The 15,081-nt window shown below is 39.4% G+C and overlaps 1 protein-coding gene across 3 annotated transcripts in view; it reads left to right on the forward strand.

Moving 5' to 3' along the window:
• The first annotated feature begins 660 nt into the window (after nt 1-660).
• tafa5l (TAFA chemokine like family member 5, like) overlaps nt 661-15,081 on the forward strand; it is a 35,820-nt gene continuing 21,399 nt past the window's right edge. For 2 of the 3 annotated variants that reach the window (XM_056772564.1, XM_056772566.1), the window contains exons 1-2: nt 1,412-2,109; nt 12,746-12,895. In XM_056772564.1, coding sequence (XP_056628542.1) covers nt 2,013-2,109; nt 12,746-12,895 — 247 coding nt within the window. In that variant the 5' untranslated portion in view covers nt 1,412-2,012. Of the gene's footprint in view, nt 736-1,411; nt 2,110-12,745; nt 12,896-15,081 lie in introns of those variants that run through there. The other variant, XM_056772565.1, reaches the window with a different exon arrangement.

Genomic DNA, 15,081 nt, shown 5'->3' on the forward strand with positions numbered 1-15,081 from the left:
AATGACCTTTGCAAACCCATTCAACTTGGAAACCAATCAAAACTAGCAATTAAAACCCCTCCTCCAATATTTATATAACGATTTATAAAGACAGATGTAGTCGACAGTTCAATTCCCCAATGTTTAAAACAAATCCTTTTCTGAGTCAAAAACATAGCTAAATTGTCAGCTTTTCTTAATAAGCTGTAGTTTTAACTAAATACAGATTGTGATTTTGATGATGGCGCGTTTTCCACCAATTTTTTCAGAACATTGAATGAAAGTGAGAACATATTTTGTCTTTCTTCAATTGAGCCATACAACTTTGAATAAACATGAGGGTGTGAGCTAACAATATCATTTTTGTGTGTTCCTATATTCCTTTATTATAGTGGAACAATGTGTTCATTCTTGCAACAGATAAAGCGTGGCTAAGTCCACGTCGCTGACTAAGGATGCGGGGGACATTTTTCATGCCATTAGCGGGAGAAAAACATTGTTTATCTAATGGAGCTTTGTCGTGAATGTTAAAAGAATGAGCACAGTGCAGTACAGAATACCAAAATATGGAGGAAGCACTGTACCTGATCATATTCCCCAGGGAATGACGTGTAGAGATAGAGGGAGAGGGAGACAGAGAGCAGGCTCGGAAGAATTTTGGAATGTGGCTGTTTTAACAAAATAATATTTTGCGGTGCCTTTTAATTTTTAAAACTGTCATCAGGTCAGGTACTTAAGAGAGGTTCATCACCTCAGGTATGTGCGCGTTAATGTTCCTTTATGAGATAAGCCATCACCTAATTGTGCCATATAGTGGAATGGGATCCGTGTTGCGTAACTGCGCAGGTAACACCAGGACGCGACGTTCCTGTTGCGTTTAGTTTGAACCATCGCGTGCCTGTTTATTCTGATTTAAATATAAAATGTATGAGATGCAGTTATACAGCGCTTCTAATACAGTTCTCTATTTTTTGAAACAAAGGAACACTAACATTTAATATTCAGATTCCTTTTAATTTTCTTCATGTCTTTATTGGACTGTTAAACAGGACACAAATGTCATCTGATACTTTTGGCACTTATGTCACTAAGTTGTGTCGAATGGCATTTTGACAGCTGTCAGTCAGACGGCGTTCATGAGACACTCATTTACTTGCAATTATAGTCACAACCCTATAATTCATGTTGTCTGTCACAATTAATTCACTCATATAGACGTCATTTAAAATAACTTAGAGATGTTTTAATATATATGTTAACTCGATTGATAGTTTGCTGATTGCGTTTCTGTTCTGTTTATATATCTGCTTCCCTCCCCACATGTGTTTGTGTGCGTGTATGAGAGAGAGAGAGAGAGAGAGAGAGAGAGAGAGAGAGAGAGAGAGAGAGAGAGAGAAAACTCTGCTTTGAATGCAGACACGAATCACGGGGAATGCGTGTAATGCTTCCATCTCACTCTGTTCTGTGTAACTCCACAGGGCAGATTCTGTGTGATACGACACGGGCGGTTTTGGGAACGTCGGAAAGACACTGAAGAAGTCTCATTTCTGGACATCTAAAAGCTGAATCTTTATCTCCTGCTGGCAGCTCATCTACAGTCAGCATTCGTACATTCTGGACCTGTTACCATTGGACTGGCACCGCTGACCGTTTCACCCCCTGTGGATACTTCTCCAGACCGCAAAGGATTTGCGCAATTTCTGAGACAGGACGAAATTATTTCTGATTTACTTTGCTCGGATGAGTTTTCTGTTTGCTTTGCTTTTGAGTCGTTTCCGTGCTGTAAAATCACATCCCGAATTAGATAAATAACAGTTCAGCAATGATTGTTCGCGTGTTTGCGTCTTAATGCAATTTGTATGTGTTATATGAAATGCGTAAAAAGGAAAACGCCGCGTGTCCTAAATTTTCCTCGGATTAACTCTCTCCGCGTGCCGACCACATTCCCGTGACAATCTATGGAAGTAAGGCAGCTCGCATTGAAGTTGAATTAAGGCGGGCGCTGGGATTATCTTCTGCAGGACGGAGTGAGGATGCAGTCGGGGATGCGAGCGCTCTGTGCCGGCGGAGGCGCGTCTCTCTGCTGCCTTCTTATGTTATGGATAATCTACACCCACCTCCTTAAGGAAGGCAAGTGTTGAGCATCGCTGCATGACTTTTCTTATTGTAGCACAGTCCAAATGGACCCAATCCTTTCTCTGCAGGGGCTTCCCGCAGATTTGGTCCTATTCTTAAGTTTTTTCTTAAAATGCAGCTGTCAGATATCTCTGAGCCAAGCTTTTGTGCCTGTCTTAACACCCAGGGGACTCAAGCGTAGTGCCTAGCACAGATAAAGCTCCTTTGAGAGACTCTGGTCATATTATTATGGAAATTCACATCATAATAAAGAGGGCAAGCATCACCATGGCTTTGAAGAGTCCATTGTGATATCTCAGATGGTTAAAGTGTAAAACCCAACCGCTCCTAAAGTTCCTAAGGTTTTTATTTATCCAAAAACTGTGAATAATGTGTTTAGGGAACATTGCATTTGTATGCATGTGTGTACTTGAATTCCTGCTCTGTAACATGCTCCACAGGCGATGATTTTTTGCCTGCGTGTGTGTGTGCGTCTGACATTTCTGCACGGTTTTAGTCCTGGGGTTCGAATCTGACTCATGTTTGATCAGCTAACTGCCCTAAAGAGGCATTTGGAGGCATGTCAGTTGTGCACAGCGCTTGTGTGCCGATGTGGAAGTTTTGCAGATGGCTGTCAATGGGGGGGAGAGTCGGGAGGGTGGGATGAGGTTCTGGGAGGGATGGGGGGCAGTTATCAGAGGGTATAATAATAGATATTAAGGATGATAACTCTTCATCTCACACCGAATAGCACAGTAATGCTGCAGATTTACAGGCACCCTGCCGCACAAATCCCTACGTTTATCGAGCCGTTCGGCATAGAACACATTAGTGGGCGTGTGCCAGTGTCTTGTATTTTGGGGATCAAACACACCTAAGCTCTCGCAGTTAGTGGCAAAGCTGTGTGCTGTATTTTGGGCCTTTTAGACCACCATGAAGGCTTTGAAAAATGCAAAGCAAAAATCTCTCTCCAAATTATACAACCGTTGTAATAAACGTTTTAAAAATCCGCTTGACTGTGTGAAATTCGCTTGGTCTGGTAACACAGACATCACGACTGAATGAATTTCGGTGGGAAGTGACAGCCTGTGATTGCTGTGGTTACAGTAGTCTGATGACCTTTCATTTCGGTAATGATATCCATGACCCCTCTGAAGCTGCGGGTGAGATATTGATTGATCAGCGTGTGTGACCATCGACCTTTGCGGCTGTTCGGCGAAGCGTAATTTACAGATAAAACCCTGACCCTTGAACTCCGCGGCCGTGTGATAAAGGAACTTCATCACGCCTGTCTTTATAATGGCCTTTTAAAAAGACCCGGCGTACAAATACACATCTCGGTGGTTTTTGTAAAACGAAGGGAAGATGATATGGAGATGTGATATGGTGTGTTTTTATTAGTCATTTAATTATGCCGTCCTCTCAGGGCAGGCCTGTCATCCAGAATCAAAACAGAGTCGTCGTGATGACATCACCGATAATGCATGGACCGTTTTCATCGCTGCCTGGCGTAACGGGAAGGACAGAGACGAGATGAGCGATTTACAAGATTAAAATCAATTGTCAAGCGTCCAATTAAAAAGATTCCCCCTCCTGCCATAGTGGAGTTCCCCAGAAAGCTCAGAGCGACGATTAGTCATTTGTTAAATATTGTAAATAGATTTAAATGGTGTTCGAGCGTTTTCTGCACCGTCACACGTTCAAACTAACTGTGCAAATGTAATTCAGCTGCTTCACACTATGAGATGCAAACCAGCAACTCTGCATGTACAAATCTGCAGCCTGTTAAAACACGAACCCAAGCTCAAGTGGGCTCACCATAGTTTATTCTGTTTTTCTTTTTAATTGTTGTCTTTTAATATACCAAGACCGATATACAGTGAGCTATACGCAGTGTTTCCAGGAGTTCTAATATACCTGCAGAGTTTTTTTTTCAATGCCATTCCCATTTATCTCGAACACAGTTGTTCAGCTGGTGCATGAAGCCCCAGGAGTCAGTGTGTTGGCACTCGGTTCTAGAAACATTTTTGAGCCAATCATCTGAGCCGTAAATGTCATGTGACTGATGACACAGCAGTAAAACTCCTCGGAGTAGACAAAGAACGAAATCGATTTCGAGCCCCTAAAAAAAAACATACGCTTCTGCGATTTATACGTTGCTTCGGAAAATGTTTGCCAAAAAGAACAATCTCACACTTTTAACTTTTTCAGGGAATACACTTAAGGATGACGATTTATCTATTGATTCCTGACGGTTTGTGTTTCACTCCTGAAAACCACCGGCGGTGATTTAAGGCGCTTTGATTTGTAGTAGATGTTGTTCTCTGAACGTAATCCAAAAACCCCTCTATGAGCTGGAATAATTCATATCAATAAACGCGTCTATGGTGGAGAGACAGATGGAGTGTGTTTGGCTCAGGATTTACAGGATTGATGTGTGCTTGTCTGTGAGGAAAGAGATACAGCGTGGATACTTCTAAGATGGCCCCGTTACCTGCAACACGTGCTCTGGTCTGGCAGACCCGTTTGGGGGTTCAGGAACAAAGAAACGTGTGAGTGGCTGTGAATCCTGCCCTGACAGTTCCCCCCCCCCCACAAAGCGCCTCCATTCGTCATGGCAACGACAGGAAATCAAAGTGCGCTTGGCTGTGGGTGTGCACTCTGGGCCACGGAACAGACAGATGGATGAGCTGTCAACACCATCAGCGGTGCCAGCTTATTTAACAATACATTTGGAAATGTCAGAGTTTCCCCTGCGCAGAGTTTTCACCATGCCACCCGCGGCACCTTTTGACCTCTTCTATTACCCATTTTTAACACTGGGCAGGACAGTCTTTGCTGTTGAAATGCACTAGACGGTTTAAATGCGTCTTGTGGGAAAGTAAATCACAATGAGAGCTCCTTTATATCTCAATTGCTTCTCCTGTGCAATAATGGGATGGAGAGTTAAAATGGAGACCTAATTCTTAGATTATGTGCTCGTATAAAGATGTCAATCATCTTCTCCAGAGTTTCAGAAGAGGTCTCATGCAATGTCACAAATAACGCAAAAAAAGTTTAGAAACACATCAGAGAGGATAATTGTATTGCTCAATTGTGTTTCATTTAAAGTGATTGTAAACTGGGGTCCAGAGCTCTTCGGTTACCAACTTTCTTCAAAATATCTTCTTTTGTGTTCTGCGGAAGAAAGAAAGTCATTAAAGTTTGTAGTGACAAGAGGGTGAGTAAATAACGACAGGTCAACTATCACTTTATGTCTTAAATGTTTCTTGTAAAATTGCTTGGCAAAAATTAAAATAGAAACTAATGAGACGATTGATCAACTCCATGAAAAGTATTGAGGTTTAAAACGAATGTAGATTGTAGAGAAAAAATAATCTGGATTTGGGTAAACGTGATGAGAAATCTTTGAGTTCATATTGAGATCTTTAAGAATGTTGACTTTTGATTGCAGACTTGACAAATCTGAGCTCAGTGTGTGACATCCAGATCTCTTCTGAAACTCTGAGACATTTGTGAGATTTCTTTTTCTCAGGAGAAATATATGAGACAAGTTTCCTCTCCATTTAACTTCTTTTGATGTCTAGGAGAAAAAATGTCAATATTAAAGAGATCTGTGTGATTTTCCGTTAATGTCGTAGCTCTGTTTAAAATTTCTCCTAAACTATTATAAAAATATCACTGACAAAGTTACTCTGGGCATTAAATTCGTCCTCTGGGATCACTTGGCTAACATACAGCATATGAATCCACAGTTATTTTTACACTGAATGCCACTGTCATAATGTTGTGTAGGTGGGCAGGCCAGATTATGACATTTCCAACAGCACAGTTTGCAGAATGCAAAGTAGCTCCCAGCATGCCAGATGTTAATGACATTTATAATTTATAAGTCATAAAGAAATCACTTGTGCCAAGGCAATAAAGGTGCAGACGTGAACGAATGTTTATGAAAAACTGTGACGGTTTACAGAGCAAAATCGATTGCGCGCCATTCTGCAATCCATTTTTCAGTTTTTATTTCTTGGTGAATACGAATTTAATTCACGTCAAACGCCGGGCCGCTCCAGTTCAGCCCGCGTCTCTTAATTTGTTTCATCCTGCGATCTCTTTCTCATAGCTGAGAGGAACTCTGAAGTGTCTAATATATGAAGATGAATGGCATGGTGTTCTGCAGTATTTTAGCTTGGCTGCTCCAGAGAGAGAAATGCTGTCTCTGTTTGCCGTTGTCAGATATCGTGTGACATGATGTTGCCCTCAGTCCACTTGTGGTTGAACGCTGAATGACAGAGATGTTGAAAAGAAGTTCATAGCGTGGGTTAATTGGCTCTTCCATGCACAATGCAGGAGGTCTGTTTCTGAACATGTTAATAGTGGAGAAAACCTACTACATGTAAAAAGACAATTCGACTCTTCATGTGTGACACAAGGCTACACAAATGAGGTTGTTAATTGTGTAATTAATAGTGATGGGTTAGTTGGTCGTGTGTGAACTGAAGGGATGTAGGTAAATGTCACAAACCTGTCACGAGTAAATGGAGGTCATGATGAAGGTCTTATTTAACCTGACATCAAACAGAAAAAATTATACGTGTTTTGCTTAAAAGAATGGTTAATGCAAAAATGAAAACGTACATTGTGGATATTTAAGAATAGGGCATCGTACCATCGTATTTTGTTGAGTAAATATCATTGCTTTATAAAGGGAAATATTTAAAAAAATAAGAATATAAACAAAATACTTGAATAATTTAATGAATTAGCGTTTAGAAGTCAATTCGTTTTGTGATATAAATAATGTCACAGTTTGAAAGATCTTTTATGTGCTGAAAAGAAATACAACCGTTCTTTCTTCAAAAGCTAAACTCTTAAAGGTACAGTTCAACCCAAAATAAAAATCCGGTCATCGTTCATTCACCCTCATCTCACTCAAAACACATGGGACACAGAAGAGATATATTTAAGATATGCGTTTGAATGTCGATTGACGTCAGTGTGGACCAATGTTGTCTGGTTAACAAAGTTCTTCAAAATATCTTTTTAGGTGTTTTGGGTTGGAAAAACATGAAGATGAGCAAACGATGAGAGAATTTTCATTTTCTGTAAACTCTCCCTTTAATGCTCCCTTTGTTTCAAATGATTTACAGTGAGAGTTAACGGCTGTGATTTTTGTTTCATATAAGCCTGAATTTCTTGCCTTATCTTCAGTCACGAACGGAACAGAAAGCAAGCGAAGAATCCACAAAGAAACAGGTGTCAAGCTCCTGTCAGGTTTGGAGGAAGTTTTGAACCGCACTTGCTTTGAGCTTCATGTTCCCTTGCAGTTGTACCTGAAACTGTTGACTGGAAGTGACACCGAAGACCTGAATCTGTTTCCTCTGATGGAGAAACTGAAGAGGAGAGAGAAGAGCAAATCTGACTTTGGTGACCCGGTCTGGGTGTATAATCGCCGAGTACATGTAGATCCCTATCATTCGATTCTGTCTATCACGTCTAGACTAAACAGGCGGAAAAACACCCTGTCATATCAATTAACTTTAACAACCTGTGATAGAAAGGCTGTCAAGATTTTGGCACATCCATCCCTCTGTCTGTTTATCTCTCTCTCTCTCTCTGTATCCTGCTTTTCCAAGCTTATCTCTGTCAGTCCCCATTCATCCTCTGGCTGTTGAAACAAGGGGAGGATGCTGTTGTGCGAAACCTCAGAAGTCTATGTCCGGCGGCACAGGACCGTTTTCACAGGCTGTTGTGTCATTTGTATTAAACGTGGAAACGGGCATCAGGGGGCTGTAGGAGGGGTTAATTCTCTTATCTAAATTCTGAGCTGCTGAGGATTAATGTGGGCCGTTATGGAAAGGGGTTGTGCCTCTATTTTGGAGACGTATGATCAGAGAGCGAGCGATAGGGAGAGAGAGGTGACCTTCAGCGTTCTTCATAGTCTTTACAATAATGATGTCTGCTGGGATTTCTCATCTTCACTCCACAAGATGCCCCCATCGCTTGTCAAGGTTAAAACAATTCCAATAGACTTTGCATCTGACACACATGGCCTGAAATTGCCAGTAAGTTTCGCTCTTGATGTGTAATATTTCATATTGCATCATCGCACAAAGTAGGACAGGGAAACGTGTTTTTTTGTACTTTACACCCAAATCATGATTTTGAAGTGGGAACATGCTGAAAATTGGTTGATAGGGCATGTTTTTCTTTAAGTAAACAAATTATTGCCGCTCGGCAAGGCATGTGATGCTAAGGTAAGCATGGCTATTACTCTTGCTAATGGAGTATTTATCTCTGGTGTGTAATTGAGCCTGGAGCGGTTGCGCTCGGGGCATGAATCATATACAAATTGTGCGGCTTATTGAGTAGAATCGTGCTATTAGTTTTTTCTTAGTCATTCTAAGCGGAAGAATGCCATTTCATACATTTTTAAAAGACAGTAAGGTCTCGCTGCATTAAAAATATAGTCAAGCAGTTACTCGACTTTATTCACAAAAGCATGGCCACCGAAATCTGATTGTTCAATAAGATTCACATTAAAGTTTTCTTCTACTTGATAGCTATAGCTTGCTGTCAGTCTTTGACTTGCTTAACAAACAGGGACGGAGAGCACTTCCATATTTTCACTCGACTTTTACAGTTTTCTGTATTTACTTTTGATATTTTTTTTCCTCACTCCACTACATTTCATAAATACATTTTTACATGGTTTTACTATCTTTAATACTTAAGTACATTCAAACTTATCTACTTTCTTACTTTTCCTCAAGGACAACTATTGAGCAAAAATACTTGAGTAAAATAAGACTCGACTGTTTTGTAAATATTGTAAAAAATACAACGTGTATTTAGGAAATGTAGAGGAGTAAAAGTAGAGATGCACCGATACTAAATTTCTCCACCGAAACTGCTAGCCGATTATTCATGGTGATATTTGAGATACCACTTTCTGAATGTTAGTAATTCATATAACGGCTCGTTCGAATGCTGGATTCTGATTGGCCAGTCGCGACATTTGCAGGTTTGTTATTCCCAGGTGACAACCTCTCAAAACTAATAGCAGACTGTAACTCGGATGCAGCAAATCGTTTTAACATTTTTTTTACAAATAGAATGTAAATCTATCTTTTAATAACATATATGACATTGTTTTAACAAATTATTAAGCAAATTGCCTGTTCATGACATCTGAATGTCGTTTCTTACCGAAAGTAAACAGCTTTTCCTCGCAGAAAGTCTGCTTTCGGTAAAAATGAGCTAATAGAATATTTCAAATTCACATTCACATTTCATCTGGCAAGAAGCTGTGTAATAAGCAGGATAATGTACAACCAACTGGCTGTTATCGCAAAATAAGCACCTTCAGTGTGGAACAAGACCCCCCGCTTCGCGTCCTCTTTTGATTGACAGGATATATATCGGCCCTGATCACCGGCTGTTTTTAAACCATCGGCCGATAGTGTGAATAATTTCTTTTATCGTCCGATACCGATTATTGTCCGATATATCGGTGCATTTCTAGTAAAAAGTATGATATTTGCATTACAATACAATGTAAATGTAAATGTTTTACTAGGTCTTTGTACTTACTAATAAATACTTTATTAGTGTTATTTTAATACTTTAAAAAGCAGTGTACAAACTAAATTATTCAAGAAAACAGAAGTGTAAACTAGGGACCGGAATGGCTTTGGGGAAGCGGGTTTCTTTATAGTCCATTAAGCAACCAGCTAGTGGTGTTTTTTAAAGTACGCTGAACACTTTAAAACCGTTTGTATCACTCTGGCAACCGTCCGCTACATCATAGGTGTGATCGAATGTAAGCACAGGCAAGCACAAACATGATTTCATTACGTAAATGTCAAAAACTAGGCATATTAATAACATCCAGTGTACTTTTCTCGTAGATGAAATATGGCAGGTGGCCGGTCCATTGCATATCAACGTCAGTTTGGTTTTCTTCTTGACAGGCAGGTGTCTGCCCAGGCCAGGCTGACCGTAATCTGTTGTTTTGAAACTGTAATTCTTCAGGTTGCTGGACTGTGAAACAGTTTGGTGGTTCGGTTTGAGAGGCCACCCACTTGGGAATTGTGTGTTAGACGGGACGTCCTTCTTAATCAGCGCAGGTCACGTCTCCATCGTCTCACACTGCTGTCTTTGCATTTTGAGGGGTCAAGCGCAACAGTGTGTGTGCTTTTTTGGGGGGGGGGTTGTGTTTTGAATTATGAAGAATGGCATTAAGGCGTTCTGGACCGCAATCAGCATTCGTTTAAAACTTAAATCAAGGCTGACGTGTGGAAGGCCAGAGAATACTGTGAGTGAATAGACACAGTGATTTGTCCTTTGTAAGTGATTTGGGATTTTCATGCGTTCTGCATCTCGCATTGATTAAGGTGCTCATGCGGTGTCATCGCGTTTTGGAGGCTGTACTAATTTGTTGCGCTTTTTTGGGCCGATGAGATCTGATTGGCCCTGTATTGGTTCTGATCAGAGTGAATTATTGTGCCCTTGAAATGAGGTTTCTGTGAAAGAGAATCTTACAGCAGTCGATGGTGATTCATCACTCTCCTAAAGTTCTATTACAGATATAAAAAATCCCCTTTCATTACATCTCTGTTGGCCCTTCACAGTATCACATAAGATTAATTAATATTGTAAATCTGCTTTTACGGCCATTTTTTAAAAGCCGAGTTGTACCCGCTTGCTTTTTTTGATGGAACACAAAGGGCTGAATACAGGAAGCATAGGAAAGAGGAAGTCTTGAATTATGATTAGGTATGTATGAGTCAGCTAATGTCTTGCCGTACGCGTTCTCGTTCTTCTCTACAGCTTGTTGGTCATTGTGGTCACTTGAATAGAAAGTAAGCTTTGCCAGCACACTGAGAGTGTCAGAAATACTCAGCCAAGCATTTATGCCTGTCAGAGCAAGCAGTCTTTGAGGGGAAGTGGTCTCTCAGGAAAAAAAGATATTGTGCTTTTATGAAAGACTGGAACAAAAATCGGCAACTCCAATGTAAAGCAAAAAAGCTATGATTTATATAAAGCAGCACCTTCAAAAGTTTCTGGTCTCACATATTTGTCTTTGTTTCTTTTGACGGTCTTTTCCCAGATGAGAAAATGAGTTGTTCCTCAGCTTAATTCCTTTTAAAGATGGACCACTGCCTGGTTTGGGGGGTTTAAGAAATGCTTCTCTGGATGTGTTTTTGGAGATCCAGAAGAATAATGTTCAACAATTCGGTTTGGTCCGTGCCAGCACTGGGGTGTGGAGATCTTTTGGATTGCATGTTTTTCTCAATCTGTACCAGCGTCTTGTTTTGCAGGAAATACATCTAAATAAACACAGTTTTCCCTTACACAAAGAAAATGTATTTTCCTATATGTTAACTGTCAAAATATAGAATTTACATTTAGTCATTTAGTAGACGCTTTTATCCACTTGCAATTGAGGTAAAGGACAACAATGCAAAATTGCTGTGAAACGGGTCTCAGTTAACAGATAGTATATGAAGCTATACTGTATATATATATATATATATATATATTTTTAGAAAAAGTAAAATAAATAGAAATAGGTGTCTGTATTATTTGGTCACATGTTGACAAAAGAGATTTGTCCACCATTATAGAATAGATTCCCTATGAAATCATTCAAAATATATTTAAAATACAGAATAATATATTGTATTGTATTAAATGTAATTACATGTAATATTACAAATAATGTATTACAATTTATTCACAAGGAATTGCTGCTTTTCATAAACTGAAAAATATAAGCACATGGTTTTAGTATATGGAAATGTATCATTTAATATATTGCATATGTTTCAGTATATTTCCATATATTTTTGTTGAATTGCAATTAGCCACAAATTGTATTCAAGATATGTAAATAAGTCTTAAAATGTTAATATAATAATGTCTTATTTATCTATTTCTTAAACAGTAAATATAAATCTAATATTTTAATATCTTCTAACAAATAATATGTTTTGAAAAAAAGAACATATATTCACTAATAACATAATGGGTTTCATTCATGAATGACTGCATATTATTAAAATTTACAGTATATGCACTTTTATGTACACGCGTGAATGTTGTGTATATGTAGTTTAAGTTACAATTATTGTACATTGAATATAAAATGTTTGAAAGTTTCAAGCACATATGTGGGTAGTTAACAAATAAATTGTGTCCTGTGGTGTGACAAGAAAAATGTACGAAAAAACAACAACAATGAATATACATATTCCTCATGCTATTTTTATATTATGAATATTATTGATAATATAATATATTTTCAAACTTTTTACTTAAAGGACACACGTTACAGTTTATTTGTCAATAACCCATGTGTGTATGCGCCAGAGAACGAGTTATCGACCTCGTAATTATGCAAATTAGAACATTAACACAAATTCACAGTGTGACCTCAAAACCCAGAACACAAACGGCTACCAATTAAAAATAGCAACACGTTAAACACACAAAACTTAAACACATTTACATTTATTTTGGGAAACAGCTTGCATGTGTTTTTGTCTCCCAAACCTTTCACTGTGATATCTAATGTCTGTATAAAACTGTATTCATTCACTTGAAAGCCACGACTGTTACTAAAGCGTGTGTGTATGTGTGTGCTCCACAGGTCAGTTGCCAGTAGGCACGTGTGAGATTGTGATGTTGAATAGAGACAGCAGTCAACCCAAGCGCACCATCGCCAGGCAGACGGCCCGCTGCGCCTGCCGTAGAGGACAGATCGCTGGCACTACAAGGGCCCGACCAGCGTGCGTGGATGGTGAGATACAGCCCACACACGTACACTTTCACATTGTGTACATGCACGCACACACACCAGTAGCCTACGGTGCACGCACTTATCCGCTCTCAGCATGAAACAAGTCACATCATGCCGTTCGACTTTACTGACGCATTTGCATTGTGTTCTTTTTATTTCTAGTGTCAAACTCTGGATATAACACAATAGTCACATGTAAAGAAACGTTGCTGTCACCGACATGTTATTGTCACACAGGAGGACAGCTGAAGCTTTTGAAAAGGGGAAAGAACAAATTCAGTCTTTGAATTGCTGACTGCCGTTGTGGTTGAGAAAGAACGGCTCTGTCTGTTCCACTGAACCCCGGATCCGGCGGAGTATCTCCGAGGGATGACGACTTTAGGTTGTTAACCTGAATGTGAGGCTAGTTGTTGGTGTTCGTGGCGGACAAACCTATTCTCCTGACAGATGGGGTTAACGGTTCGCTTCTTCAGCGCGATAGTGTTTTTGGTAATGTGAGATCTCAGGCTCTTCAACCACACATTAGTAGCACTTTGTAACGGCAAGACCAGAGTAATTAACCAAGAGAGAACCATAATTACAGCAGTGGGGAATTGATTTTTATTGGCTTTCTCTGCTTCGTTCATGCTCCATTAGTGGTGGATCCATTAAAGAAAGACCTGTTACAGGCGCGTACGCGCTCGCTGGAGAATTGCACAGTAGATAATGACAGGCGTGCGGAGACGACTGCAGTTTTTGAGAATGTGAAGGACATTAAAGATGTATCCTTCCATCCGTCTGGACCTCGTGTCTTCTGCTTTACGGAGCTGAACGGTAGAGGTCTGTCATTTAAAATGGCATTCAAAATCTCAATGGTGAAATGGGTTTTTACCTAAGGTGTATACACATTTCGCACGTAGCTAGTGTGAGTTTTAAAGTTGTTAGACGAGGGAGTATGCTTGTGTTGCACAGCACTACTTGGGATTTTAAAGGGTAGATTTACCGATTAGAGAAATCACAGTTACAATGAGAAGCTATAAAAAGCTATTCAAGATCATGTTGCATTTAGTGATATATGGTTAAATTGATATGGCGATGCCTTTAATTCTGTTTTAAAATGAATACTCTTATTGTATTGTGGCAAATCAAGTCTAGTGTGTTGTAAGAAATAGAAACAAACCTTTGGAATGATATAAAGTCACCCAACAGTAATGTGAGAATTCACGATTATTTCATCATATAGCTGGTTTCCTTCTGAAATCTCCACATTTCATGATTTTATTATTTGCCATAAATCATTATTATTAGTCTACCTTTTTGCTTGTCACTGGTTTTGTCAAATATCTAACCAATATAAAGTATTAAAAACTGCTTTTCAACTTTAACAACAAGTATTTATTAATTTAAATTAATTTCCTAAAAAACAAAAGGACAGAGAGGATATGTTCATTTTATAACTGTTACTAAAATAAATTCAAAAGGATTGAGTTATCTGTTTGCAAAACGTAATTACAGTTTAAATAAATTGTTTTACATTATTTTAATTTGGAATTTGGGAAATATTTGTAAATTTTTCACAGAATTACAGAAAAAAAATTATTTTACCTAATAATTCCAATAAATGGGTATAAACTATAAAATATTTCTTTAGTTAAGTCTCTAGAGTTCATATTTCCAGAGCTGTGTATGAGACAGAGCACGACAGTATATATCCTACACTTATTTTCTCATAATCGCCAAATCTCATACTTTTTCCTCCAGATTTCCGTCTTTTTTTCCAGTGAATCGGACACGATAATGTCATTTTGGAGCTGCTTCAAGCCGTAGACTTTATTGAAGAATTTCATGAAATGGATACAATGTGCAGGAAATATATTTCTGTTGAGTTCTGTTCCTGCGTAGGTAGTCTATAGGTGAGCTAATGTGTGGCAGATGGGTCCAGGGGGCAGATGGTCGGGGGGAGACAGAGTGCATGTGGGGGCCCGGTCTCCCGAGGCCCTTGTCCCTCCGCCAGCATGTCTGTGTCAGAGTTTACGGCGTAGGTGTGTCATGCTGGATGGAACCGGCTCAGGTGTTGCATCCGAACACACAGACGAATTGAGTCATGATGCGGAACAACAGTGCCATGGGAAATGGTGTGTGCGTAGGTGTGATTCATCCTGTTTGAAGCTGGACTCGTTTTCTCAGCCGAAGCGCACTGGTCAGTG

The sequence above is a fragment of the Triplophysa dalaica genome, chromosome 18 (genome assembly GCF_015846415.1).
Source record: "Triplophysa dalaica isolate WHDGS20190420 chromosome 18, ASM1584641v1, whole genome shotgun sequence".
In the NCBI taxonomy this organism is placed as follows: domain Eukaryota; kingdom Metazoa; phylum Chordata; class Actinopteri; order Cypriniformes; family Nemacheilidae; genus Triplophysa; species Triplophysa dalaica.